The sequence below is a fragment of the Saccharomyces cerevisiae genome, chromosome IV (assembly GCF_000146045.2).
Source record: "Saccharomyces cerevisiae S288C chromosome IV, complete sequence".
NCBI lineage: Eukaryota > Fungi > Ascomycota > Saccharomycetes > Saccharomycetales > Saccharomycetaceae > Saccharomyces > Saccharomyces cerevisiae.
The window spans coordinates 981,058-1,008,984 of NC_001136.10; the positions used below are offsets into that span (position 1 = coordinate 981,058).

General features: G+C 37.5%; 12 protein-coding genes and 1 non-coding gene across 13 annotated transcripts, besides 7 other annotated features; 7 read left to right on the plus strand and 6 right to left on the minus strand.

Annotated features, from left to right (window-relative positions):
• Window positions 1-113: 113 nt before the first annotated feature.
• Window positions 114-445: a long terminal repeat (Ty1 LTR).
• Window positions 114-6,068: a mobile genetic element (YDRWTy2-3; Ty2 element, LTR retrotransposon of the Copia (Pseudoviridae) group; contains co-transcribed genes TYA Gag and TYB Pol, encoding proteins involved in structure and function of virus-like particles, flanked by two direct repeats).
• On the plus strand, window positions 405-1,721 carry YDR261W-A (gag protein; the record flags this gene model as incomplete). The annotated part of the gene is made up of 1 exon (NM_001184422.3): window positions 405-1,721. One exon carries the CDS (start codon window positions 405-407, stop codon window positions 1,719-1,721), a length of 1,317 nt encoding a protein of 438 aa, NP_058147.3.
• YDR261W-B (gag-pol fusion protein) lies at window positions 405-5,718 on the plus strand (the record flags this gene model as incomplete). The annotated part of the gene is given in 1 exon segment (NM_001184423.4): window positions 405-5,718. Coding segments are annotated over 1 exon segment (5,313 nt in total).
• Window positions 5,737-6,068: a long terminal repeat (Ty1 LTR).
• A 24-nt stretch (window positions 6,069-6,092) lies between these two features.
• Window positions 6,093-6,426: a long terminal repeat (Ty1 LTR).
• Window positions 6,093-11,585: a mobile genetic element (YDRCTy1-3; Ty1 element, LTR retrotransposon of the Copia (Pseudoviridae) group; contains genes TYA Gag and TYB Pol, encoding proteins involved in structure and function of virus-like particles, flanked by two direct repeats; mutated in S288C).
• Window positions 6,477-11,292, minus strand: YDR261C-D (gag-pol fusion protein; the record flags this gene model as incomplete). Its single annotated transcript, NM_001184421.2, is given in 1 exon segment — window positions 6,477-11,292. Coding segments are annotated over 1 exon segment (4,815 nt in total).
• Window positions 9,970-11,292, minus strand: YDR261C-C (gag protein; the record flags this gene model as incomplete). The annotated part of the gene is made up of 1 exon (NM_001184420.1): window positions 9,970-11,292. The coding sequence occupies one exon, from the start codon at window positions 11,290-11,292 to the stop codon at window positions 9,970-9,972; it is 1,323 nt and encodes a 440-aa protein (NP_058149.1).
• Window positions 11,252-11,585: a long terminal repeat (Ty1 LTR).
• A 97-nt stretch (window positions 11,586-11,682) lies between these two features.
• Window positions 11,683-11,758: a long terminal repeat (Ty3 LTR).
• A 16-nt stretch (window positions 11,759-11,774) lies between these two features.
• Window positions 11,775-11,845, plus strand: YNCD0020W. Its single transcript has one exon. It is a non-coding gene; the product is annotated as a tRNA-Gly (tRNA).
• A 231-nt stretch (window positions 11,846-12,076) lies between these two features.
• YDR262W (uncharacterized protein) lies at window positions 12,077-12,895 on the plus strand (the record flags this gene model as incomplete). Its single annotated transcript, NM_001180570.3, has 1 exon — window positions 12,077-12,895. The coding sequence occupies one exon, from the start codon at window positions 12,077-12,079 to the stop codon at window positions 12,893-12,895; it is 819 nt and encodes a 272-aa protein (NP_010548.3).
• Window positions 12,896-13,184: 289 nt separating this feature from the next.
• On the minus strand, window positions 13,185-14,477 carry DIN7 (exodeoxyribonuclease DIN7; the record flags this gene model as incomplete). Its single annotated transcript, NM_001180571.3, has 1 exon — window positions 13,185-14,477. One exon carries the CDS (start codon window positions 14,475-14,477, stop codon window positions 13,185-13,187), a length of 1,293 nt encoding a protein of 430 aa, NP_010549.3.
• A 494-nt stretch (window positions 14,478-14,971) lies between these two features.
• AKR1 (palmitoyltransferase AKR1) lies at window positions 14,972-17,266 on the minus strand (the record flags this gene model as incomplete). Its single annotated transcript, NM_001180572.1, has 1 exon — window positions 14,972-17,266. One exon carries the CDS (start codon window positions 17,264-17,266, stop codon window positions 14,972-14,974), a length of 2,295 nt encoding a protein of 764 aa, NP_010550.1.
• Window positions 17,267-17,806: 540 nt separating this feature from the next.
• On the plus strand, window positions 17,807-18,820 carry PEX10 (ubiquitin-protein ligase peroxin 10; the record flags this gene model as incomplete). The annotated part of the gene is made up of 1 exon (NM_001180573.1): window positions 17,807-18,820. One exon carries the CDS (start codon window positions 17,807-17,809, stop codon window positions 18,818-18,820), a length of 1,014 nt encoding a protein of 337 aa, NP_010551.1.
• Window positions 18,821-19,046: 226 nt separating this feature from the next.
• Window positions 19,047-20,966, minus strand: HEL2 (E3 ubiquitin-protein ligase HEL2; the record flags this gene model as incomplete). The annotated part of the gene is made up of 1 exon (NM_001180574.3): window positions 19,047-20,966. One exon carries the CDS (start codon window positions 20,964-20,966, stop codon window positions 19,047-19,049), a length of 1,920 nt encoding a protein of 639 aa, NP_010552.3.
• A 486-nt stretch (window positions 20,967-21,452) lies between these two features.
• On the minus strand, window positions 21,453-22,445 carry CIA1 (iron-sulfur cluster assembly protein CIA1; the record flags this gene model as incomplete). Its single annotated transcript, NM_001180575.3, has 1 exon — window positions 21,453-22,445. The coding sequence occupies one exon, from the start codon at window positions 22,443-22,445 to the stop codon at window positions 21,453-21,455; it is 993 nt and encodes a 330-aa protein (NP_010553.3).
• A 501-nt stretch (window positions 22,446-22,946) lies between these two features.
• MSW1 (tryptophan--tRNA ligase MSW1) lies at window positions 22,947-24,086 on the plus strand (the record flags this gene model as incomplete). Its single annotated transcript, NM_001180576.1, has 1 exon — window positions 22,947-24,086. The coding sequence occupies one exon, from the start codon at window positions 22,947-22,949 to the stop codon at window positions 24,084-24,086; it is 1,140 nt and encodes a 379-aa protein (NP_010554.1).
• Window positions 24,087-24,617: 531 nt separating this feature from the next.
• Window positions 24,618-27,632, plus strand: CCC2 (Cu(2+)-transporting P-type ATPase CCC2; the record flags this gene model as incomplete). Its single annotated transcript, NM_001180578.1, has 1 exon — window positions 24,618-27,632. The coding sequence occupies one exon, from the start codon at window positions 24,618-24,620 to the stop codon at window positions 27,630-27,632; it is 3,015 nt and encodes a 1,004-aa protein (NP_010556.1).
• Window positions 27,633-27,927: the final 295 nt, after the last annotated feature.

Consider the following 27,927-nt stretch of genomic DNA (forward strand, 5'->3'; position numbering starts at 1 on the left):
AATTTACAAGTAATTTGAATATTATTAGATAGTATGATGCAGTATTATGACACACATCTAAACGTTAATAAAACACACATGCAACTTGTTGGAATAAAAATCCACTATCGTCTTGTTGGAATAAAAATCAACTATCATCTACTAACTAGTATTTACGTTACTAGTATATTATCATATACGGTGTTAGAAGATGACGCAAATGATGAGAAATAGTCATCTAAATTAGTGGAAGCTGAAACGCAAGGATTGATAATGTAATAGGATCAATGAATATTAACATATAAAATGATGATAATAATATTTATAGAATTGTATAGAATTGCAGATTCCCTTTTATGGATTCCTAAATCCTCGAGGAGAACTTCTAGTATATCTACATACCTAATATTATAGCCTTAATCACAATGGAATCCCAACAATTACATCAAAATCCACATTCTCTACATGGTAGCGCCGCTGCTTCGGTTACTTCTAAGGAAGTCCCATCAAATCAAGATCCGTTAGCCGTTTCAGCTTCCAATTTACCGGAATTTGATAGAGATTCCACTAAGGTTAATTCTCAACAAGAGACAACACCTGGGACATCAGCTGTTCCAGAGAACCATCATCATGTCTCTCCTCAACCTGCTTCAGTACCACCTCCACAGAATGGACAGTACCAACAGCACGGCATGATGACCCCAAACAAAGCTATGGCCTCTAACTGGGCACATTACCAACAACCATCTATGATGACGTGTTCACATTATCAAACGTCACCTGCGTATTATCAACCGGACCCACACTATCCGCTGCCACAGTATATCCCACCGCTGAGTACTTCCTCACCTGATCCAATCGATTCACAGAATCAACACTCTGAAGTACCTCAAGCTAAGACAAAGGTGAGAAATAACGTCTTACCACCACACACTTTAACATCAGAAGAAAACTTTTCTACATGGGTTAAATTTTACATCAGATTTTTGAAGAACTCTAATCTCGGTGACATAATTCCAAATGACCAGGGTGAAATCAAAAGACAAATGACTTATGAAGAACATGCGTATATATACAATACCTTCCAAGCATTTGCCCCATTTCATTTATTGCCAACATGGGTAAAACAAATTTTAGAAATTAATTATGCTGACATCCTTACAGTCCTTTGTAAAAGTGTGTCCAAAATGCAAACTAACAATCAAGAATTAAAGGATTGGATAGCTCTTGCCAACCTTGAGTACGACGGAAGTACATCTGCTGATACATTTGAAATTACAGTCAGTACGATCATTCAGAGGCTAAAAGAAAACAATATCAATGTTAGCGACAGATTGGCCTGTCAACTAATACTTAAAGGTCTATCCGGTGATTTCAAATACCTACGTAATCAATATCGTACCAAAACGAACATGAAACTTTCCCAATTATTCGCTGAAATTCAATTAATATATGACGAAAATAAAATCATGAATCTAAATAAACCGTCCCAATACAAACAACACAGCGAATACAAAAATGTTTCTCGCACATCTCCAAACACGACTAACACGAAGGTTACAAGTCGTAATTATCATAGAACAAATAGTTCAAAACCAAGAGCAGCAAAAGCTCACAATATTGCTACATCCAGTAAATTCTCAAGGGTGAACAATGATCACATTAATGAATCAACCGTTTCATCACAATACTTAAGCGATGACAACGAACTTAGTCTTAGGCCAGCAACAGAAAGAATCTAAGCCAACACGCACAATAGACTCGAATGACGAACTACCTGATCACCTTCTTATTGATTCAGGAGCTTCGCAAACGCTTGTCAGATCAGCCCATTATTTACACCATGCAACACCCAATTCTGAAATAAACATAGTCGATGCTCAAAAACAAGACATTCCTATAAATGCCATTGGTAATCTTCACTTCAACTTTCAGAACGGCACCAAAACATCAATAAAAGCACTACACACACCAAACATAGCCTATGATCTATTAAGTTTGAGTGAGCTGGCTAACCAAAATATTACTGCCTGCTTTACCAGAAACACTTTAGAAAGATCGGATGGTACAGTACTAGCTCCCATAGTCAAACATGGAGACTTTTACTGGTTATCTAAAAAATACCTAATTCCTTCGCACATTTCAAAGCTAACAATAAACAACGTCAACAAAAGCAAAAGCGTAAATAAATATCCATATCCGTTAATACATCGAATGCTTGGACATGCTAACTTCCGAAGTATTCAGAAGTCTCTTAAGAAGAATGCAGTTACATATTTGAAAGAATCGGATATTGAATGGTCTAACGCTAGCACATATCAATGTCCTGACTGTCTAATCGGCAAAAGCACGAAACATAGGCATATCAAAGGATCACGACTAAAGTACCAAGAATCATATGAGCCTTTTCAGTACTTGCATACCGATATATTTGGTCCTGTACATCACTTACCGAAAAGTGCACCTTCTTACTTTATATCGTTTACAGATGAGAAAACCAGATTCCAATGGGTCTACCCATTACACGACCGTCGTGAAGAATCTATCCTCAATGTTTTTACATCGATATTAGCATTTATTAAGAACCAATTCAATGCTCGCGTTCTAGTTATCCAGATGGATCGTGGCTCCGAGTACACTAACAAAACTCTTCATAAGTTCTTTACGAACAGAGGTATTACTGCATGCTATACAACCACGGCAGATTCTAGAGCACACGGTGTCGCTGAACGATTAAATCGTACTTTATTAAACGATTGTCGCACACTGCTTCATTGCAGTGGTCTACCAAATCATCTATGGTTCTCAGCAGTCGAATTTTCTACTATAATCAGAAATTCATTAGTCTCACCAAAAAACGATAAATCTGCAAGACAACATGCAGGTTTAGCTGGACTGGACATTACTACTATACTACCTTTCGGTCAACCGGTTATAGTTAACAACCATAATCCCGACTCGAAAATACATCCTCGTGGCATTCCAGGTTACGCCTTACATCCGTCACGAAACTCTTATGGCTATATTATCTATCTTCCATCATTAAAAAAGACAGTAGATACTACCAATTACGTTATATTACAAGACAACCAATCCAAATTGGACCAATTCAATTATGATACACTCACCTTTGATGATGATCTCAATCGTTTAACAGCCCATAACCAATCTTTTATTGAACAAAATGAAACGGAGCAGTCATATGATCAAAATACAGAATCTGATCATGACTATCAATCGGAGATTGAAATAAACTCTGATCCTCTAGTGAACGATTTCTCGTCCCAATCATTGAACCCTTTACAATTAGACAAGGAACCAGTCCAAAAGGTACGTGCACCAAAAGAAGTTGATGCCGACATATCTGAATACAATATTCTTCCATCTACTATACGATCTCGTACACCCCATATCATTAATAAAGAGAGTACCGAAATGGGTGGTACCATTGAATCAGATACTACTTCACCTAGACACTCGTCTACCTTCACTGCACGAAACCAAAAGCGACCTGGTAGTCCCAACGATATGATTGATTTGACCTCACAGGATAGAGTTAATTATGGACTTGAAAACATCAAAACTACACGTTTGGGTGGTACGGAGGAACCATATATTCAACGAAATAGTGATACAAATATCAAATACAGGACTACAAATAGTACGCCCTCAATAGATGACCGTTCGTCCAACAGTGAATCCACTACTCCCATCATCTCCATAGAAACAAAGGCTGTATGTGATAATACACCCTCCATTGATACGGATCCGCCAGAATATCGATCTTCTGACCATGCGACTCCTAATATAATGCCTGACAAATCCTCAAAAAATGTTACGGCTGATTCTATTCTTGACGACCTCCCACTTCCTGACTTAACTAATAAATCTCCTACGGACACTTCTGATGTTTCAAAAGATATTCCACACATACACTCTCGTCAGACTAATTCCAGTTTGGGTGGTATGGATGATTCTAATGTTCTGACTACTACCAAAAGTAAGAAAAGATCATTAGAAGATAATGAAACTGAAATTGAGGTATCCCGAGACACATGGAATAATAAGAATATGAGAAGTCTGGAACCACCAAGATCGAAGAAACGCATAAATTTAATTGCAGCAATAAAAGGAGTGAAATCGATCAAACCAGTTCGAACGACCTTAAGATATGATGAAGCAATTACATATAATAAAGACAACAAAGAAAAAGACAGATATGTTGAAGCTTATCATAAAGAAATTAGCCAACTATTGAAAATGAACACTTGGGATACAAACAAATATTATGATAGAAATGACATAGATCCTAAAAAAGTAATAAACTCAATGTTTATATTTAACAAGAAACGTGATGGTACACACAAAGCTAGATTTGTTGCAAGAGGCGACATTCAACACCCCGATACATATGATTCTGATATGCAATCCAATACCGTACATCACTATGCACTGATGACGTCATTGTCAATCGCATTAGACAATGACTATTATATCACACAGCTGGACATATCCTCTGCTTACTTATATGCTGATATCAAAGAAGAATTATACATAAGACCTCCACCACATTTAGGTTTGAATGATAAGTTACTACGTTTGAGAAAATCACTCTATGGTTTGAAACAAAGTGGTGCAAACTGGTATGAAACCATTAAATCATATTTAATAAATTGTTGCGACATGCAAGAAGTTCGCGGATGGTCATGCGTATTTAAGAATAGTCAAGTAACAATTTGCTTATTCGTTGATGATATGATATTATTCAGCAAAGACTTAAATGCAAATAAGAAAATCATAACAACACTCAAGAAACAATACGATACAAAGATAATAAATCTGGGTGAAGGTGATAACGAAATTCAGTACGACATACTTGGATTAGAGATCAAATATCAAAGAAGCAAGTACATGAAATTAGGTATGGAAAAATCCTTGACAGAAAAATTACCCAAACTAAACGTACCTTTGAACCCAAAAGGAAAGAAACTTAGAGCTCCAGGTCAACCAGGTCATTATATAGACCAGGATGAACTAGAAATAGATGAAGATGAATACAAAGAGAAAGTGCATGAAATGCAAAAGTTGATTGGTCTAGCTTCATATGTTGGATATAAATTTAGATTTGACTTACTATACTACATCAACACACTTGCTCAACATATACTATTCCCCTCTAGGCAAGTTTTAGACATGACATATGAATTGATACAGTTCATATGGAATACGAGAGATAAGCAATTAATATGGCACAAAAGCAAACCTGTTAAGCCAACAAATAAATTAGTTGTTATAAGCGATGCATCGTATGGTAACCAACCGTATTATAAATCACAAATTGGCAACATATATTTACTTAATGGAAAAGTGATTGGAGGAAAGTCGACAAAGGCTTCGTTAACATGCACTTCAACTACAGAAGCAGAAATACACGCAGTCAGTGAAGCTATACCGCTATTGAATAACCTCAGTCACCTTGTGCAAGAACTTAACAAGAAACCAATTATTAAAGGCTTACTTACTGATAGTAGATCAACGATCAGTATAATTAAGTCTACAAATGAAGAGAAATTTAGAAACAGATTTTTTGGCACAAAGGCAATGAGACTTAGAGATGAAGTATCAGGTAATAATTTATACGTATACTACATCGAGACCAAGATGAACATTGCTGATGTGATGACAAAACCTCTTCCGATAAAAACATTTAAACTATTAACTAACAAATGGATTCATTAGATCTATTACATTATGGGTGGTATGTTGGAATAAAAATCAACTATCATCTACTAACTAGTATTTACGTTACTAGTATATTATCATATACGGTGTTAGAAGATGACGCAAATGATGAGAAATAGTCATCTAAATTAGTGGAAGCTGAAACGCAAGGATTGATAATGTAATAGGATCAATGAATATTAACATATAAAATGATGATAATAATATTTATAGAATTGTATAGAATTGCAGATTCCCTTTTATGGATTCCTAAATCCTCGAGGAGAACTTCTAGTATATCTACATACCTAATATTATAGCCTTAATCACAATGGAATCCCAACAATTACATCAAAATCCACATTCTCTACACGTCTATCAACTAATAGTTATGAGATATATGTGGGTAATTAGATAATTGTTGGGATTCCATTGTTGATAAAGGCTATAATATTAGGTATACAGAATATACTAGAAGTTCTCCTCGAGGATTTAGGAATCCATAAAAGGGAATCTGCAATTCTACACAATTCTATAAATATTATTATCATCGTTTTATATGTTAATATTCATTGATCCTATTACATTATCAATCCTTGCGTTTCAGCTTCCACTAATTTAGATGACTATTTCTCATCATTTGCGTCATCTTCTAACACCGTATATGATAATATACTAGTAACGTAAATACTAGTTAGTAGATGATAGTTGATTTTTATTCCAACATACCACCCATAATGTAATAGATCTAATGAATCCATTTGTTTGTTAATAGTTTAAATGTTTTTATCGGAAGAGGTTTTGTGTTTGTGCCATATTAATTGTTTATCTCTAGTGTCCCACATGAATTGTATTAACTCATATGTCATGTCTAAAACTTGCCTAGAGGGGAATAGTATATGTTGAGCAAGTGTGTTGATGTAGTATAGTAAGTCAAATCTAAATTTATATCCAACATATGAAGCTAGACCAATCAACTTTTGCATTTCATGTACCTTCTCTTTGTATTCATCTTCATCTATTTCTAGTTCATCCTGGTCTATATAAAGACCTGGTTGACCTGGAGCGCTAAGTTTTCTTCCTTTTGGATTCAAAGGTACGTTTAATTTGGGTATTTTCTCAGTTAATGAGTTTTCCATACCTAATTTCATGTATTTACCTCTTTGATATTTGATTTCTAAGCCAAGTATGTCATATTGAATTTCCTCATCACTTTCGCCTAGATTTATAATCTTGGTGTCGTATTGCATCTTAAGCTTCTCTATAATTCTTTTGTTTGAATTTAGATTTTTGCTAAACAATACCATATCATCTACGAATAAACAAATTGTCACTTGACTGTTTTTAAATACGCATGACCATCCACGAACTTCTTCCATACCACATTGTTGTATCAGGTATGATTTGATAGTTTCGTACCAGTTCGCTCCACTTTGTTTCAATCCATAAAGTGATTTCTTCAAACGTATCAACTTATCATTCATTCCTAAATGTGGTGGAGGTCTTATGTATAATTCTTCTTTGATGTCTGCATACAAATATGCCGAAGATATGTCTAATTGTGTAATATAGTAGTTATTGTCTAATGCAAGTGACAGGGATGTCATTAATGCATAGTGATGTACGGTATTGGATTGCATGCCTGAGTCGTAAGTGTCAGGATGCTGAATATCACCTCTTGCAACAAATCTAGCTTTATGAGTACCGTCACGTTTCTTGTTGAAGATAAACATTGAGTTTATTACTCTTTTAGGGTCTATTTCTTTTCTGTCATAATATTCGTCAGTGTCCCAAGTTTTCATCTTCAACAGTTGATTGACTTCTTTGTGGTATGCCTCGATATATTTTTCTTTTTCTTTAATATCTTTATTATAGGTGATTGCCTCATCGTATCGTAAGGTTGTCCGTATTGGTTTGATTGATTTTACTGCTTTTACAGCTGCAATCAGGTGAATTCGTTTCTTCGATCTCGGAGGTTCTAAACTACGCATATTCTTAGTATTCCATGTGTCTCGTGATACCTTAATTTCAGTTTCATTATCTTCTAATGATCTTTTCTTACTGTTGATAGTAGTATAGGCATTAGAGTCACCAATACCACCCAAACTGGAATTAGTTTGACGAGAATTTATCGGTGGGAGTTCTTTAAATGGGTCAGGGAATTCGGTAGGAGATTCTGGAGGTAGATCAGGGAGTGGGAGATCAGCGATGATAGATTCCTCGGTATTCTGTTCAGAAACAGTAGTTGGCGTTTTGATAGGAACAATATTGTGCGATGAATTATTTTCCGGTGGAGAAGCATCGATTGAAGGTGAACGGTGTATAATCCTTTTCTCAGTCTCTTGGTCACTTATCTGCGGAACAGTTTTGTTGTTGGTACCACCCGTACTGGATATTGGTACGTTTGTATGATTAGTCTCATTTTCACTGTACGAGTCTGAGTGTCTGAAATCTTTAGATTTACTGGCGTGCGACGACTCATGTGTGTTAGATTGGGACATGGGAGCAAGTAAAGGAACATTTAATTTATGCATACCACCCGAACCGGTACTCTCGATATTGGAAATTTGGGGGGTGCTAGATCTCTTCTTTGATGGAAGAATATTAGATTCAGATATGTTGGGGTCAACTTCTCTGGGTGCGCGAATATTGGTTTTAGAAACACGTTTCGAATCTTCAGTATGAGTTGACGGAGGTGTGGAATCGGTTGGACTCACAGCTTTTGAAAGGACATTTCTCGGTTGCTCAGGATGTAGTTCAATGTCGGATTGGAAGTCATGGTCAGATTCTATGTTAAGATCATTGGATTCTTGGATCTCATTTGACGCAATGAACGAATGATATGAAGCAGTTAAACGGTTTAAGTCTTCATCGAAAGTGAGTGCGTCGTAATTGAATTGATCTAATCTGGATTCCTTGCCCTGAAGAATAACATAGTTAGTTGTATCTACTGTCTTCTTTAAGGATGGAAGATAGATGATATATCCATAAGAGTTTCGAGACGGATGTAGAGCGTAGCCTGGGATGCCACGAGGATGTATTTTGGAGTTAGGGTTGTGATCATTGACGATAACAGGTTGACCGAAAGGTAACAAAGTACTGATATCAAGTCCTGCCAAGCCAGCATGTTGTCTTGCAGATTTTTTGCTTTTAGGTGAAGCTAGTGAATTTCTCACAATAGTAGAAAATTCGATTGCAGAGAACCATAAATGGTTCGGTAAACCACTACATTGCAGTTGAGTACGGCAGTCATCTAATAAGGTACGGTTTAGCCGTTCAGCGACTCCATGTGCTCGGGAATCCGCTGTGGTTGTATAGCATGGAGTTATACCATTTTTTTCAAGGAATTTATGGAGAGTTCTGTTAGTATACTCAGAACCACGGTCCATTTGTATAACCAAGACACTGGCCTGAAACTGGTTTTTAATAAAAGCTAGTATCGTAGTAAAAACATCGAGGATAGAGTCCTCGCGACGGTCGTGTAATGGATAAACCCAACGGAATTTTGTTGTCTCATCAGTAAATGAGATGAAATAGGATGGTGCACTATTTGGTAGGTTGTGAACTGGACCAAATATGTCAGTATGTAGGTATTGAAAGGGTTCGTATGAATTTTGGTATTTTAGTCGTGAACCTTTGATATGTCTGTGTTTGGTGCTTTTGCCGATTAAACAATCAGGACATTGATAGTCAATAGCACTAGACCAGTCGACATCTGATTCGTTAAAATACGTGATGGTGTTATTTTTAAGTGAGTATCGAATTGTCTGTGCATTGGCATGCGCAAGCATTCGATGAATGAAAGGATAAGGATATTTGCGTGTACTTTCACTTGTATGGACATTATTGATGGTGGGTACGGAGATATTTGATGGAAGCAAGTACTTTTTAGATACCCAGTAAAAGTCTCCATATTTTACGATAGGTGCAAGTACAGTGCCGTCAGACCGTTCTAAGACGTTTTTGGTAAAGCATGCTGTGATATCTACTGCAGCCAATTCATTCAAACTGAGTAAGTCATAGGCTATGTTAGGAGTGTGCAATACCTTTATTGATGTTTTGGTGTTGTCCTGGAAGTGAAATTGTAGGTCACCAATAGCGTTAATTGGTATATTTCTTTTTTGAGCATCAACTACGTTTATGTCAGGATTAGATGATGCTGAGTGTATGTGATGAGCAGATCTTATAAGGGTTCGTGATGCTCCTGAATCGAGAAGGAGGTGTCCAGGGAGTTCATCATCAGAATGATTAGTATGATTTACTGTAGATTCAGTAAGTTTCTGGCCTAAGATGAAGGTCGTGCTTATTGTTCAATTGAATCGGTTCAGTAGTTGATTTACTGATGGAATCGTTGTCCGTGCTGGGAGAGTTATTAGATGTGGATACATTGTGAGCCCTGGCTGTTTTCGATTTCGAATTATTTGTTTTTTGAGGATTCCGAGCTATAACTTTGGGTTTGGTTGTATTCGTATAGCTGCGAGAATCATTCTTCTCATCACTCGGATTTCTCCTGTAATTAGGTTTACTGTTTCTCGATCCCTGTTGTTCTTCATAAATAGCATGGATATCTAAGAACAGTTCAGCGACTGTCATATTTAGATGTCGATGACGTGTGTAGCGTAAAAATTTATATTCGCCAGATAGACCTCTCATAATTAATTGGCATGCGACCTTGTTATTGATATGAATGCCATTATTGTTCAGTCTGTCGATAATGTTTGTGACTTTTGTTTCAAATGCATCTGCAGGTGTACTGCCATTATATTGCAAATTTGCCAGGGTCACAATGTCGTTTGCCTCTTGGGTATCAGATTGCATTTTTTCAATACTTTTGGAAAGAATTTTCATGATATCCGTATAATCAACGGATAGGATGTCTTTGACCCAGGTAGGTAGGAATTGAGAGGGAGCAAATATTTGAAAAGTGTTATACAAGAAGGTGAGTTCATCATCAGTGATCTGACGTACGGGTTTTCCGTTTACTGTCGGAATAATACCACCGAGATTCGAGTTTTGTAAAAATTTGATGTATGTTTTAACCCAATTTGGAAAGTCATTAGGTGAGGTTAACATTGGTGGTGGTCTGACATATTTTTTAGTGGATGTCATATCAGAGTCCGCTGAGGATGAATCAGTAAATGTATTACCTGACTCAGGTGATGGAGTGCTCAGAGGCGTTCCAACTGATGATGGATACTGCGGAAACTGTGATTGTGGCCCAGGTGGAAAGTACATAGGCGACATTTGATAAGGTGTATACGGAATCATAGATGGGTGTCCGTAAAATGACCAACCAGATGGATTGGCTTGGTTTTGGGTCATCATGCACTGCTGTGGGTACGGCCCATTCTGTGGAGGTGGTACTGAAGCAGGTTGAGGAGAGGCATGATGGGGGTTCTCTGGAACAGCTGATGAAGCAGGTGTTGTTGTCTGTTGAGAGTTAGCCTTAGTGGAAGCCTTCTCACATTCTTCTGTTTTGGAAGCTGAAACGTCTAACGGATCTTGATTTGTGTGGACTTCCTTAGAAGTAACCGAAGCACAGGCGCTACCATGAGAAATGGGTGAATGTTGAGATAATTGTTGGGATTCCATTGTTGATAAAGGCTATAATATTAGGTATACAGAATATACTAGAAGTTCTCCTCAAGGATTTAGGAATCCATAAAAGGGAATCTGCAATTCTACACAATTCTATAAATATTATTATCATCGTTTTATATGTTAATATTCATTGATCCTATTACATTATCAATCCTTGCGTTTCAGCTTCCACTAATTTAGATGACTATTTCTCATCATTTGCGTCATCTTCTAACACCGTATATGATAATATACTAGTAACGTAAATACTAGTTAGTAGATGATAGTTGATTTTTATTCCAACAAGTTATATTATCAATATATTATCATATACGGTGTTAAGATGATGACATAAGTTATGAGAAGCTATCATCGAAGTTAGAGGAAGCTGAAGTGCAAGAATTGTTTCATATGTGATTTATGAACATTTAGCATGATTTATTGTCATATTGAGGTATGGTATGTCGATGATAAAACAAATCCAACAATTGTGAGCGCAAGTGGTTTAGTGGTAAAATCCAACGTTGCCATCGTTGGGCCCCCGGTTCGATTCCGGGCTTGCGCACTTTTTTAGCAACTATTAGCGATCAATATGAAGGGTTTAGAGACTAGGTGCCTGCCTCGCCTACTCAGCATTCGTTCAGTCAATATTTTATATCACCGTTAATAATGATTAAGCAGTTTTTTTTGTTAATAAATCCGGTCATCGGGCTAACTAATCTTCAAGAACAACTAGACGGTCATCCCCTTTTGCTTCATAACTTCTCCTTATAATATAAAAACTTACAAAACGACCATGATATTCAATCTACCTGTTAGTGTGCTGCTTTATTTTTCTTTGATATGGGCAATGGAGCCTAGTTTCGTAAGAGGTAAGAACGTCGTCAACTTAATTACTTTCAAAGATTCAAATGGCAAGCTGCACAAGCGGTTAGCACCAGAGGAAATACCGCCCCGGCTACATAATTCTCAAGTAAATTCTTATCCATTAGGATATAAGGGAATGCGTGACTTTTCAAGACCCGCAGTGAATTTAGATGATATTTTAGGGACACAGCAAAGAAAGCAGCAAGAGTTTTTGGCTGAATTGTCTCCTTTATCCTTAGAATCAAAGTTGTCATTAGTGAACGAGGTCCAAATATTTGCAAGCTATGTGCGAAATGATGTTGAAACATATAACAAAGTAAGTGACCCCAACGAAGATTTGATTATTATTGCACCAACGAACAGGGCTGTCTCTCAGCTTACTTTAAAACCGTGGCAATTTCCGAATAATATTGATAAGCTTGAAAGTGATGGTGCCACCGAGAAGGAACTTGATACGGCAATACAAGAGAATATCTCCAAATTTGTGAGATCTCATATTGTAGTGTACAATGATGATAAAAATTCCTACAAGAAGGTGAGTCCAGGATGTACGCTCCTGCAGAGTATTGACTTCACAGAAAGCAAGAAAAGCGATTCGGAAACTGGTGGTGATATTTTACTCAAAAAAGAAGGAGAAGTATATTATGTAGCTTCCTCCAGAGACGAGAAATTTCATGCCGTCGAGAGCATTGAAAATGGAAGCAATGGTGTTATTTTGATGGTTGATTTCACCCTGGTGGGTCCTTAGTTATGTGTTGCTTATGGTTTTGACTTCCTTGACCCCATACAAATTGCGTTCTTTATTTTTTTTGGTTATAATTTATTAATAATGGCGAGTAGGATCGGCCTATCTTTATGGAGTTTACAACATAATATATACATTGGTATCAATTTGTTTTATAGTTATATTTTCTCTAGTATGTGAACGATAATTTTGTTTTACGAATCCTTATATTAATGCTTAGCTGGGGCCGGTGGAATAAGAATACAACTATGAAAATATTACAACAATACCTTCGAACATATATATACACCACTTAGAAAATTGATGGTACGGTGCCTGAGATCGCTGCTGGTGAGGTCATATAAATAGAGGATGCGTTTTTGTTATCAAGAGAATTCTCCCTCTCCGATAACACGTCCTGCGTATCCACTAGCGGTTGCTCCACTTTCTTATTGAATGAGTTGGATTCACCCCCAAGTAGACCTACTTTAAACAGCTTTCTTGCTTTTAATTTTCTTTCTCTATTAATAAGTTTAGAAGCCATATCTACAGGGTGCAACTCCCCTTTTGCTATCATTTCATGAACTTTGTGATCAATATTTTTAGTATTAATGACATCTTTTCGTACCCCTGATCCCCTTTCAACAACGGAACCAATACATTTCATAATTTTAATAATTTCAGCGTGGGAATTTGTGACTGCTTTAGGAATATTATTTAAAGTTGTAATCTGATTTGATAGAGGACAAAACACTCTTTGGTATTGAAACGCATAATTGGCGAACTCAACCTGCTGCTTGAACGCCTTACTGAAACAAAGTTTTTCTGTCCGTTCTATTTGTATAAGGATGTCTTTCATTTCAGAATACCGTTTCACAATCTTCATAGCAGTGACTACACCCACTTTCCAAATTCCGCTAGTGTAATCACACCCTGCTAAACAAACTAGATTACGAAATTGTTGTTCACTTAATTCTCCTAGAGGGAAATTTTCAGGTAAAGCTGAAAAATCGTCTTTTGAGATTTCTAAAGCTTTTCCCTGATCATTTAACTTTGTTATGAGTGTTTTACAACCAAAGACCAACAAATCAGAATCTTCTGATATGATACCCTGTATAAGGCCCATTTTTTCCAAGTAAACCATTTGCGGATCTGCTTCAAATGGTGCAACAATGTAGGGAATTGAATGTAGTTTGCAATAATCAATAATACATTTCGCCATTTCTGGTGTGATGTCAACACTTTTTTGAAAATATTCCATTGCATTATATCTGTTGCCGGCTGACCACAATTTCTTTGCAATCATTTCGTTTTCTAACCTTTTCTTTCTTCTTCTAGTTTCTGTATGATTTTTCACAAAAAGGGAATCACCATCAAAAACTATATATGGCTTGATCTTAAGGCGTTTTAGGAGTTGCAGCCTTTTAATGAAAAATTGCAAGTATTTGTTTGTTGGCTTATTCATCACAAGTTCAAAAGCACACGCACAAGAAGCCCTGTGTAGCCACGCATAACCATCAATGGCTAATGTTTGATACATGTATTTTTTCAGGGACACCTGTTTTTGAATTCTCTTTAATTGAGGCAGTAAGCCAGGTATTCCCATTCCTATCGAATAATAATGTTCTTGTTGTTAATTTTGATGATCGTTTTCTCTTACTCGCTAAACAATATCTCTTTCCATATTAAGCCCATAAATATGATTACTTTTCTCGAATTACCACGAACGACATAGAGTGCCACATATCCCTTTTGTGCAACTATTATCCTTTAACGTGTCACGGAACGCGTCAAAATGGTAATATGTAAACAAAGGAAAGTGAAATCAAAACAAAACTAGGGCAGCTTCCAGTAATTTCCCAAAACAAACATATGTATATTATATATATATGTGCTTTGAAATGAATGTTACAAATGTGGCTATCTTCATTTTTTCAGCTAAACATTTATTAACCACCTCATGAGCTTTCCTAATAGTCCTTGATTCAGCCAATCACTTATAAGAAGCACTGCAGCTTGAGGCATAAACTTTTCTATACTCACAGTTGTTTGATAAAAGGCTAAAATATACAGTTTCTCCTAATGAAAACAACAAAATTTTCATACCATATCATTTCCTTGTTCAACATCCTTATTTGGCAATTTGTAAAGCTTAAAATAGTCAACTTCTATCCCGTTGAGCAAAGCTTTAGAGCCCGAAGGAGGATACAAAATTCGCCTCCACAAAGGCGCATTTATATCGCTTGTAAGCCAAAAGTCTTTAACATTTCTTTTCCAACCGTAATTTGTTGGTATTCTTGATGTAATCGAATACACATTATGTCCGGTGCTATCCTTGATGCCAATGGTTTCTTTTATAACCGCTAACCACTGATCCATACCAGTCACCGCGTAACAAACGCCAAAACAAGTGCGTGGTTTCCTTATCGTTGAGCCTGGGACTGGTGCTAGTACAGTATCATTACTCTCCTCACCCGGATCAATCGACGGCGCAAATCCTTCTGGAGTAGTATTGAAGTTTTCATTGAAAGATAACCCATCGGGGCCAATGGACTTACTCTCTTTCATCAAAACATTGAATTCTGTATTGGTCATTCCTTTACATATTTGAAAGGCTTGGACGAAGATCAAACTTGCAACCCAAATAGATTGGAGTAAAGCCCATAATAATATCAGAAAGACAAATCTATCATATATTAATCCCGAACAGAGATCTGAAGCGCCTAGGATGAAACATTTGCCATTTTTCTGGGATGTATCTTCGTGTGCATCTTCAAGTTCATCAAAATATTCCAGGCAAAGTGCAAGAAATGTGAAAATACCACTTTCCATTAATGTAATAAAAAATATAAATGCTTTGTGATTTTTGAGTCCGACATCATTAAAGATCCAAGGGCAGTAATGATCAAATCTTGCAACCACAGCATTGTTTAAGGGCGAAAATTTGCTTCTTAGAGGTTTTCTAATCCAAGTTTCGATACAAAAGTTCTTCGTATCAAATTTACCGATTTCGAGCAAGTTCGAGATTGTTTGTCGCACGTTCTCATGATCAGTTTCTTCTGGCAAACATCCTGGGTCCATAATAACAAGCTGCCCAAAAAGGTAAAATACAGAAACAAGTATTACCAGCATTAGGATGTTAGTATATTGTTCATCAGAAAATGTTCGAGGCATAACTTTGAAAAACCAAACGATAGTCACCCAAAGTAAAGTGCCAAAAAAAACACCGGATAACAAAGGTGACCTTAACAAGGTAACGTTGTGGACACCCATTCGTCCATATGACGGCAGAACGAATTTGTTCAAGCCTTTGTTAGTGGCAATGGCCAATAAAAAAAGGACAATGATTACAAACAAAGGGTTAATATGAGAGAAAAGAGCAAATGCGATTCCTAGAAATAGAAATGGCGTTATGAATGTAACGAGCTTAGCATGTTGACTTTTTTTGAACCATTTTTTAATGGGATAACCATGGTAGTCGAATCCAGAATGTGTTAGAGCCTCTCTAAGTGAGTACACAGTGTTCATTTCTTGAGCAATAGCAAAGCAATCTTTTCCGGTATCCGTTTTTTGGAAAAAATCTGCACCATCTTGAATCAAGTATTTTAGTACATGTGGTTGCCCTTTTACAGTGCCCCAGTGCAGTGGGGTGAATCCTTCTGTATCTGCGATCTTTATGCTGGCACCAAATTTCAACAATTCTGCTACAGTTAGGGAATCTCCCTGGTAAGCAGCCCATAGTAGTGAAGTTCTGCCCTTTGGGTCTCGGCAATCTATATCTAAAAGACCTTTGCTGACAACGTTGAATAAAACGTATAGAACTAGCATTATATTTGAGCTGTTCACAGATAAGTGTAGTAGATTGAAACCTTGGTCATCGGTCATGGTGGGATCAGCTCCATGCTTAAGCAAAAAATCGACAATGTACACGTACCCATACCTTGCAGCCCAATGTAATGGTGTGGCATGCAAAGCACCAGCCCTTGCATTGACATCAGCGCCTTGTGAAACTAGAAAATCCACTACAGAAAGTCTGTTATTAATACTTGCCCAATGCAAACCAGTGATATGTTCCGTAGAGTCACCGTCGTTATTAACTTCGAGCAACTTTCCATGTATCATTTCTTTGACAGTCGCTAGATCACCTCTTTGGCAAGCGGTATGGTAGCGAGTTAACAGAGGATCTTCTTCGGCCTCATCATTATGATTCACCTGCTCGTTCCCGCTTTCCTCTTCATTTCCTGATCGGATAGCCTTTAATGATGCCAACGAAGTAATTTCGTTAGAATCACCCAGACTAATATCTTCCTGTGAGTCGTTATTGCTAGGATCAACCGTTTGCTCTTCATTCGTCAAGGTCGACGCCCGTGGCACATTCTCTAATTCGTTCACCATCAATTAGCTACTCTGAACAAAGAAGTGTTTTTTTATCTAGACGAAACGGAAATGATATATTCTACTTCGTGGTTTGTAATCTACTAATCGACCGTATATATTCCTCGCTTGCACTTGTGTCTGTACATTACTTCGTTTTATAGATCGTTCAATATGAGGGTGTAATAAGAAAGTACGAAACAATGGGCTGGCTTTATCACCCGGAGTGTAGGGTACGGATGTTTGTGATCAGAGTAACCCAATGCTAAAAGTCGTTCGGAGGAATAAGCAGCAAAACGTGAATTGATAATATTATAGGAGCCAAAGTTCTAACAATGATAACGTCTCAACAGCTACATGAGCTGTCCATATGTGCATCTTCTTGCAAGTAATCAGCCGGTTTTATCACAATTTTTACCCACCGTGATAATCTGAGAGGGCGAAGTAGGTATTAGCCGTTTACATTAGAAAAATAAGGTAGTGGTAATAAAGCACACTACACATCGAAGAAAGAAACAGACACTACTACATCGGTGGGGGGTCATACAATAGAGGACCAAAATGAAGAATGATAATAAGTTGCAAAAGGAAGCACTTATGCGACTATCGCAGCTAAGATTTCCATTTGCCGATGCTCCAAGTATAGTACAAGCGCATCAAAAAGATGAACAAATCCAGGGCCTTTTGATTATGAAAGTGACTGAATTGTGCAAATTGATAAAGAGTCAATTGTTTGTTAACTCTTACCCTAAGGAACTGTCCATATTTGCCAAGCTCCTGTATTTGCTCTTTACTACAGGAAGACGTGGTAGAACGTTAGGTGAGGAATATGTTGACTTGACATACACTAATAGGAAGGGTACCAGACTTGCAGGACGGCTCAAAATGATTGTATTCGCTTTCGCTTATCCTTTATGTCCATATTTCATCACCAAACTATACAAGAAAATAATGAAGAACAACAAGGAAAGTAAAATTGAAGATACTGAAAGTGTTGCCGCGTTTTGTAAGGGCCTTTTAGATTTCATTTTAGACGTACACATGACCCTCTTTTATTTCAAAGGAGCTTTTTACAGTATTTCCAAAAGGATTTTTGGTATGAGATATGTTTTTAAACATATATTGTCAAAAAATGAGGCCAATTTTAGAGAAGAGGGCTCACAAAAGTACAAAGTATTAGGTTATATCCTATTAGCTCAAAATGTTATGAAATGGTACCCTGTCCTAACCTCTACGCTCGGGTCCTGGATTTATGGGAGAAAAAGGACCAATGATTCAATTACTAGGTCGTCTGTTGGTCTACAGGAGCGTTCAGAACATGAATCTATAGAAGGCATACCGAAGGAATCGCAGCTGACTCATATAAATTTGTCAGATAAAAACCAATTGCCATTTATTCCAGAAGCCTCGAGAAAATGCATCCTATGTCTCATGAACATGAGTGATCCTAGCTGCGCGCCATGTGGACATCTATTTTGTTGGAGTTGTCTTATGAGCTGGTGTAAAGAGAGGCCAGAATGCCCCTTGTGCAGACAACACTGTCAACCACAGGAAATTCTGGTCCTGCGGCAATAGAGGAACTAATCAATAATTTGACTACTCTTTTAGCATTGTCCACAGGCCTTTTTCAGAAATAACGCAGACGTCTGAGCAGGAGAAGTAAAACGCGAAGGGGAAATAATGCTTTTTAGTCTTGTAATTATATTAATTAATTAAATAAGTTTTTCTTTATCGGAATTTTATTTAAGACTTTCATTTCTCTAATGCTATTGTCAGTTACAGGTTAGAAATATATTTCCAACTATACACCAATGTGGAATAACAGCTGCTTTTGTTTGCCTTTCTTTTTATTTCCTCCACTAGTTGTGTTCAATTCCCTCAAATTATCGTGCACGTTAGTATCTTGTGTGCTTGACTTTTTACCCCACTGCTTAGGATCAGCAATTTGGGGTCTGTTCAGACCTGGAATTTGCACCTTTGGCTTTGGTGGAGGTAGTTGAGGTAGGTTGAGACTTTTCAATTTATCTTTGCTATTATTTAGAGAAGTAGAAGAGGAACCCTTTTTACTTTCCAAATAGGTTGGAGAGAAGGCGACTGTATTAGTGGAAGTTCGATAACTAACTGATTGAGGTGTAGTTCTTTTAATGTTTTGCACGGGTCTCAGAGTGTTTTTTTTTACGGTGGTTGCAAAGGGATCATACGACGCTGAAGGACTTTTCAGGGTTGGAAGATTTTTGATATTCCTAACGCCTAATGCTGCACCAGCGCTGCCCCCATCGTTTGTTCCACCCCAATGGCCCCTGCCTATTGACATTGAAAGGGAAGAATCACTAGATAAAGAAGGTAGTGAAGTTTGTCGTGCAAGGGTTTGCTCTCTTTGTTCATATATGGCGTTCAGATTATTGTATTTGGAGGAGTTTTTGGGAAAGGTTTCAGCTAAGTTATGAATCAATAAATATACATCCGCATTTGGTTTTGTGAATAACAATTTATATGATTCCAATAATTTTTCAGCACTTAAGCGACCTTTAGAATAATCTTCGTTATAAGAAGAAAACTTATTGAAGTCTTCTTTGGAATTTTCCAGATAGTATTTTGCTCTTTCTGCCAATCTTAGTCTACTTTCCTCGGGAGAACTAGCAGATCTCACATCAGTTCTAGAGCCGGATGATGAACCCGGTAGGGAAGATATAGATGGAAGGTCGTAATCATCTCTTTCCCTGATCACTCTAGATGGAGCCGAGATAAAAGTAGAAAGTTCTGACTGGAAAAACTTTGGCTTTCCCTTCAGGATATTACCATGCTCCTGCAAAATGTGGGCTTGTAACTCCAACTCGTCTTTAAATACGACAAACTTGTTATCTAAGCAAGTTTGGACGGTGCAAACGTAATGCGAATGTTTAAAGTGGTCAAAAAGCTGATTATAATCCTTAAAGTATTGAGGAGAAGCGGGGTTCATCTTATCACAAATATGGCACTTTTCATGCTGATTTCTCATGTGAATGTACAATTCGTCGTCTGAATAAAATCGTTTTCCGGAACAGAAGGCACACATAGGGTGGCCTTTGAATCCTTCTGAATTACCCTTAGTTTGATGGTTGCGTAATTGATTTTGGGTGAATATTTCAAGCTCACAAGGGAATGCATGCTTATGGGTTGCACATATTAAACAGATCATTCTGTTATGTTCAGATTTCAAGTGTTCATTATATTTCTTGAAACTACCAAAGTCACAAACTTGTTCATCCTTCGATAGGGGACAAAAAAATTTTAAAAGATTTAGTGTTTCGGTAGCAACCTCTTCGCTAGTGAAATTTATTCCATATTTTTCATTTTTTTCGCAAAAGTTATATTTATCTGAAATATCACCATCTATGCGATCGGTAAACATGACTTCTTCATTCTCCGTTCTGCAAATCAAACAGCTTTTCTTGTTGTACAAAGCTCGTTGTCTGAAACCACAGATATGGCATGTCTTATGATGGCATGGTGTTAGAGATACGTATGTTAACTTGCGCGCACAAATTACACATAATTCATTTTCTTCATCAGTATCATCTGCGCTTGAAGTGGTGAGGTTGGGTTCAGCAGAAAGGTTATTTTTCTTTTGCTTTCTTCTGAAATTCTTCCTGTCGTTGTGAGGTTTTGTATTATTTTGGGGCCCTTGAGTACGACGGAAGTTACGTGTCGGAGTAACGTTTTCTTTCACTGATTCGCTCATCCTAATTCTTGAAAAGAAGTATAGCCACTATTTTTTCGACGAAAGAGACTGTATCAAAATGCACTTTATGGATCTTTTTCAGCTAGGTATGCGCTCGACGATTTGTTGAATATGGCTGAGTGGGCAGTCGTTCAGATGCCCTTTTCAAAATCTTAAGAGAAAATCAGAAAATATAGCTATTATTAAGAGTGACCGCGAGTATGAAACTTTCAGTGTAACCTTTCTTTATTCGAGATAATGCTTAATTACAAGTCTTCCGAATATCTAATTTTTTTTTTTTTCATTTTTAAATTTCAGTTTTTACCGCATGCTTTTAATGCAGGGATATGTATAACGAGGTCACTCCGTCACACATGACAGAATTGCGTTATAGTGATACAAAGGTTTATGTAACTAGGTAGAAAAATCGTCATTAAGTTTATTTTTAGAATTCAGATCGATCACTGTGTTAATATGAGTTCCTGAATTGTACTCTTGCTTCTACATCTACGCTGCTTTTTCTAGAGACCAGAAATTTACGATCCCGTCGTCACCGCCTGTTGCAAGTATAGTTTTACCATTTAACTCCAACCACTTCACAACGTTGATTTCATAAACTCCATGACATAATGCACGTTTAGCAAAAACTTTCCATTCTCCGTCTACTTCTTCATAGACCGCTAGTACTCCATCCGCTCCTACACTAGCAATGAGGCCATTAAAGCCCCATGCAACATTGTATACCTGTCTTTTGTGTACATCCGGGAGAATAGCTTCACAAACCCATTCTTGTTGATCATCCTCGTCGTCACCCATGTATTTCCATACCCGTACAGTGGAATCGTCGCTTCCACTGCACAGTCTAAACACGCCCTCAGTCTTGTCAAAATCAGAAGACCAAACAGTTCCTTCATGGCCATTTAAGACAGCAACACATTCCCAGTCATCGTCATAGTCTTTCCATATCCTGACGGTGTCATCATAAGAACTTGAAGCCAGTAATGCTTCAGATGGATGCCATATAACATGTTTAACGTCTTGTGAATGTTCTTGCAAAACACTAATACACTCATATTCCTCGCCACTTTCATCTGTTTCCCATATCCACACGCTTTTATCTCTGGAACAGGTTGCTAGGTAATATCCATCATTCGACCACGCTACACCTTTTACTTCATTTTCGTGACCTTCGATAATAGCTAGCAGGTCCATCTCGAAAGTTCTGTCAGCAGATTCTTCCTTAGCCCAGATAGATACAGTGGAATCAAAAGAGCCAGCCGCTAACAGCGAAGTGTGAGGTCTCCACGCCACAGATCGAATCGCCTTTTTATGAGCAGTCTCATCTAGCACATCAATTAACGTAAAATCGTCATATTTCACGCTAACTAGCTTAATTTTTCGATCAGTTGAACCTGTTGCTAATATACCTTGAGAAAAGTCAAAAGACCATATCTTTTCCTTGTAAAGTTTCAAAGACTTAATCAGATTGATAGACGCCATTACCAAATAAGTAAACCAATTGAACTATTAAAATGTCGTGGTATAGCCCGATTTTGATTTGTGATATCTACAAATCTAGTATTTATTCGCAATTAATGAGGCAAAGACGATACAATATTCGATGTGAGATTTTTCAAAACACGGCCCGCTGAGAGCAGAAAGTTTTAGATGACCTATTTGAAGGCAATCACGATGGTATTTTTCAAGAAAATAAATAGTAGTAACACTGCTATGCACATCAGAGTCAGATTCCTTAAATTCAAACGTTTCTACAATTAGTATGACCTTTTCTTGAAGATCTTTTTCTCCTTATAAAGGCAACACAAAACAAGATAGAAGTGCAAAGGTATTTTTTGTTTTTCACGTGATAAAATCGGCTTCGAGAAAGTAGAAAAGGGTATTATGATTTATTACAGGCTACCTGCACCATCTCAAAGGTTTTACGTTACTAAGGAGTGAATCAGGTTTTGATAAATATTTACACTATCTTTTACAAGGAAGATGTCGAATAAGCAGGCGGTTCTGAAGTTAATCAGTAAAAGGTGGATAAGCACAGTGCAACGTGCCGATTTTAAGCTGAATTCCGAAGCGCTTCATAGTAATGCTACGGTATTTAGTATGATTCAGCCAACTGGGTGTTTCCACCTTGGTAATTATCTAGGTGCTACACGTGTTTGGACAGACTTATGTGAATTAAAACAACCTGGCCAGGAATTGATATTTGGAGTTGCTGATTTACACGCTATCACTGTTCCAAAGCCAGATGGAGAAATGTTTAGAAAATTTCGCCATGAGGCAGTAGCAAGTATACTGGCTGTCGGTGTAGATCCAGAAAAGGCTTCGGTGATCTACCAATCCGCCATCCCTCAACACAGTGAATTACACTGGTTGCTTTCTACTCTTGCCTCGATGGGATTACTTAACCGCATGACGCAATGGAAATCAAAATCGAATATCAAACAATCAACTAATGGGGATTATCTGGTTAACGATTCTGACGTGGGAAAAGTTAGACTGGGCTTATTTTCGTATCCTGTTTTACAGGCAGCGGATATTCTACTTTATAAATCTACACACGTTCCTGTTGGCGATGATCAATCGCAGCATTTGGAACTAACAAGACACCTTGCTGAAAAGTTTAACAAAATGTACAAGAAAAATTTTTTTCCTAAACCTGTAACTATGTTGGCACAAACGAAAAAAGTTTTGAGCTTAAGCACGCCTGAAAAGAAAATGTCCAAGAGTGATCCGAATCACGACTCTGTAATTTTTTTGAATGATGAGCCTAAGGCAATTCAGAAAAAGATTAGAAAAGCTTTAACAGATTCCATTTCTGATAGGTTCTACTACGACCCTGTAGAAAGACCAGGCGTATCGAATTTAATTAACATTGTCAGTGGCATTCAAAGAAAATCGATTGAAGATGTCGTAGAAGATGTATCTCGTTTCAATAACTATAGGGATTTCAAAGATTATGTTTCAGAAGTGATAATTGAGGAATTGAAAGGCCCAAGAACAGAATTTGAGAAATATATCAACGAACCGACCTATTTGCATAGTGTCGTTGAATCTGGCATGCGCAAAGCGAGAGAAAAAGCAGCAAAAAACCTGGCCGACATTCATAAAATAATGGGCTTCTGACTGTCCCCGGCTTTAGGCTGCTGCAAACGCAATGTAAATAATAATACAGTTTAACTTGTACGTATCTTTGTTATTTCAGAATATGCAAGATTCCTCACTCGGCAGATCTCATCAATAAACGTTAGTATCTTGAAAAATACGCAGATGTTGGTACAGTCTCTTGCAGAGGGCCAGCACCGTTAGAATGTTGTGTTGCCACCGTCTGGCTCGAAAACAGGTCGATCTGTGTAAGTATTGTCCTGGGTGCAGTTATTTGTAGTAGCGATTTTCGCGGGCAGTGGAAAAGAACGGGTGCAGTGCGGCGATGAGTGCAATTAGCTGCCGAAGGGTTTGCACCGGTGATTCCGAGACCTTTTGCACACACTTGTATATATTTAGGGAAGTCACGGTAACTAATGGATTTCTTCTCAAATTTGAGACATATGGATTAGACTTTAATTCTGCCTGGTACTAAGCTACTTTTCAAAGGTATTTGAGATATTTCGTAAATTTTGCGGCCAAGGAGTTGAGGTGTTTAATACTTAAAACGAAATGAGAGAAGTGATACTTGCTGTACATGGAATGACATGCAGCGCCTGTACTAATACAATCAATACGCAGTTACGAGCTTTAAAGGGTGTAACAAAATGTGATATTAGTTTAGTGACTAATGAGTGCCAGGTGACATACGATAACGAGGTTACCGCCGATTCTATTAAGGAAATTATAGAGGATTGTGGATTTGACTGTGAGATACTAAGAGATTCTGAAATTACAGCCATAAGTACGAAGGAAGGACTACTGAGTGTACAAGGTATGACCTGTGGGTCTTGTGTTTCTACAGTCACCAAACAAGTGGAAGGCATTGAGGGTGTTGAATCGGTAGTCGTTTCCTTGGTAACGGAAGAGTGCCATGTTATTTATGAACCGTCCAAGACAACGCTAGAAACCGCCAGAGAAATGATTGAAGACTGTGGATTTGACTCAAATATTATTATGGATGGCAACGGGAATGCAGACATGACCGAAAAAACGGTGATCTTGAAAGTAACTAAGGCTTTCGAGGACGAATCCCCACTCATACTTTCTTCAGTAAGCGAAAGGTTTCAATTTTTGTTAGACCTAGGTGTAAAATCGATAGAAATTTCTGATGATATGCACACACTCACCATAAAATACTGTTGTAACGAACTCGGCATTAGAGATTTATTGAGGCACCTTGAGAGGACCGGATATAAATTCACTGTATTTTCCAATTTAGATAATACTACCCAGTTAAGGCTTCTCTCTAAAGAGGACGAGATAAGATTCTGGAAAAAAAACAGCATAAAATCCACCCTTTTGGCTATAATATGTATGCTATTGTATATGATTGTCCCTATGATGTGGCCAACAATTGTTCAGGACCGCATATTCCCTTACAAAGAAACCTCCTTTGTTAGAGGTCTGTTCTACAGAGATATTTTGGGTGTAATATTGGCAAGCTATATTCAGTTCAGCGTTGGTTTTTACTTTTACAAGGCAGCATGGGCATCTTTAAAGCACGGTTCAGGAACCATGGATACACTAGTTTGTGTTTCCACTACTTGTGCATACACATTTTCTGTGTTTTCTTTAGTTCACAATATGTTCCATCCCTCAAGTACTGGCAAACTCCCAAGGATCGTTTTCGACACATCAATCATGATCATTTCATATATTTCCATCGGGAAATATTTGGAAACTTTAGCTAAATCACAAACATCAACCGCACTTTCTAAATTAATTCAGCTCACTCCATCGGTGTGTTCAATTATATCTGACGTGGAGCGGAATGAAACCAAGGAAATTCCCATAGAATTATTGCAAGTGAACGATATAGTGGAGATTAAACCAGGGATGAAAATTCCTGCTGATGGCATCATAACAAGAGGTGAATCTGAAATTGACGAGTCGTTAATGACAGGCGAATCCATTTTGGTGCCCAAGAAAACTGGTTTTCCGGTTATTGCTGGTTCTGTTAATGGACCTGGACATTTCTACTTCAGAACTACTACCGTTGGGGAGGAAACTAAATTAGCAAATATTATCAAGGTAATGAAAGAAGCACAATTGAGTAAAGCTCCCATTCAGGGGTATGCAGATTATTTAGCCTCTATTTTTGTTCCGGGGATCCTAATTTTGGCAGTATTGACTTTCTTTATTTGGTGTTTTATTTTAAACATCTCGGCTAATCCTCCCGTCGCTTTCACCGCAAATACTAAGGCTGATAATTTTTTTATTTGCTTACAAACTGCTACTTCTGTTGTCATCGTCGCATGCCCATGTGCATTGGGACTTGCCACGCCGACTGCTATAATGGTGGGTACAGGGGTTGGAGCTCAGAATGGTGTCTTAATAAAGGGCGGAGAAGTATTGGAAAAATTCAATAGTATTACTACTTTTGTTTTTGATAAAACAGGTACCTTAACTACAGGTTTTATGGTTGTGAAAAAGTTCCTTAAAGATTCAAATTGGGTTGGAAACGTGGATGAAGACGAAGTTCTCGCCTGTATAAAAGCAACGGAATCCATTAGTGACCATCCAGTTTCGAAAGCAATTATACGTTATTGTGATGGTTTGAACTGTAATAAGGCTTTAAATGCCGTTGTTTTAGAAAGCGAATACGTGCTTGGAAAGGGAATAGTCTCAAAGTGTCAAGTTAATGGAAATACTTATGATATTTGTATTGGGAACGAGGCGCTGATTTTGGAGGATGCATTAAAAAAATCCGGATTTATTAACAGTAATGTCGACCAAGGAAACACTGTATCATACGTATCAGTAAACGGGCATGTGTTTGGCTTGTTCGAGATTAATGATGAAGTTAAACATGATTCTTACGCAACAGTTCAGTATCTACAAAGAAATGGATATGAAACGTATATGATTACTGGCGATAATAACTCAGCAGCAAAAAGAGTCGCTAGAGAAGTAGGTATAAGCTTCGAAAATGTTTACAGCGATGTGTCACCCACAGGCAAATGTGATCTCGTGAAAAAAATTCAAGATAAAGAAGGTAATAACAAGGTTGCTGTTGTTGGCGATGGCATTAACGACGCTCCCGCTTTAGCACTGAGTGATCTAGGTATTGCCATTTCAACAGGTACGGAGATTGCTATTGAAGCAGCTGATATTGTTATACTGTGCGGTAATGATCTGAATACTAATAGTTTGAGAGGACTGGCCAACGCCATCGATATTTCACTAAAAACGTTCAAAAGAATAAAGCTGAATTTGTTCTGGGCACTTTGCTATAATATATTCATGATTCCGATTGCTATGGGTGTGCTCATTCCTTGGGGCATAACTCTTCCTCCAATGCTCGCCGGTTTAGCGATGGCATTCAGCTCGGTCAGTGTCGTTCTAAGTTCATTGATGTTGAAGAAGTGGACTCCACCGGATATTGAATCACATGGGATTTCAGATTTCAAGTCCAAATTTTCGATTGGGAATTTTTGGTCAAGGCTTTTTTCTACGCGGGCTATTGCAGGTGAGCAAGACATAGAATCACAGGCCGGACTAATGTCAAACGAAGAAGTCTTGTAAATAACAGGTAAGTCTAATTTATTTAAAAAAATCCACGAGCATATAGATTTATAACAATAATAATAATTAATATTCATCAATTTTTTAGTAAATTCATATATTTTACTCCTACTCTATGTATTTTCAGTAAGTCTACTAGTCGTATTACCCGTCGGTTTCAAGGGATATTATGGAGGTAATAAGGATTTTTTTACCGATTTAAAAACCCATTATATCCCTCTTAGAAAAATTTTAGTATTCTTAGATAAGTTGCTAGATTTACCAATATCAAAGGGAAGACTGCAGGACAACACAA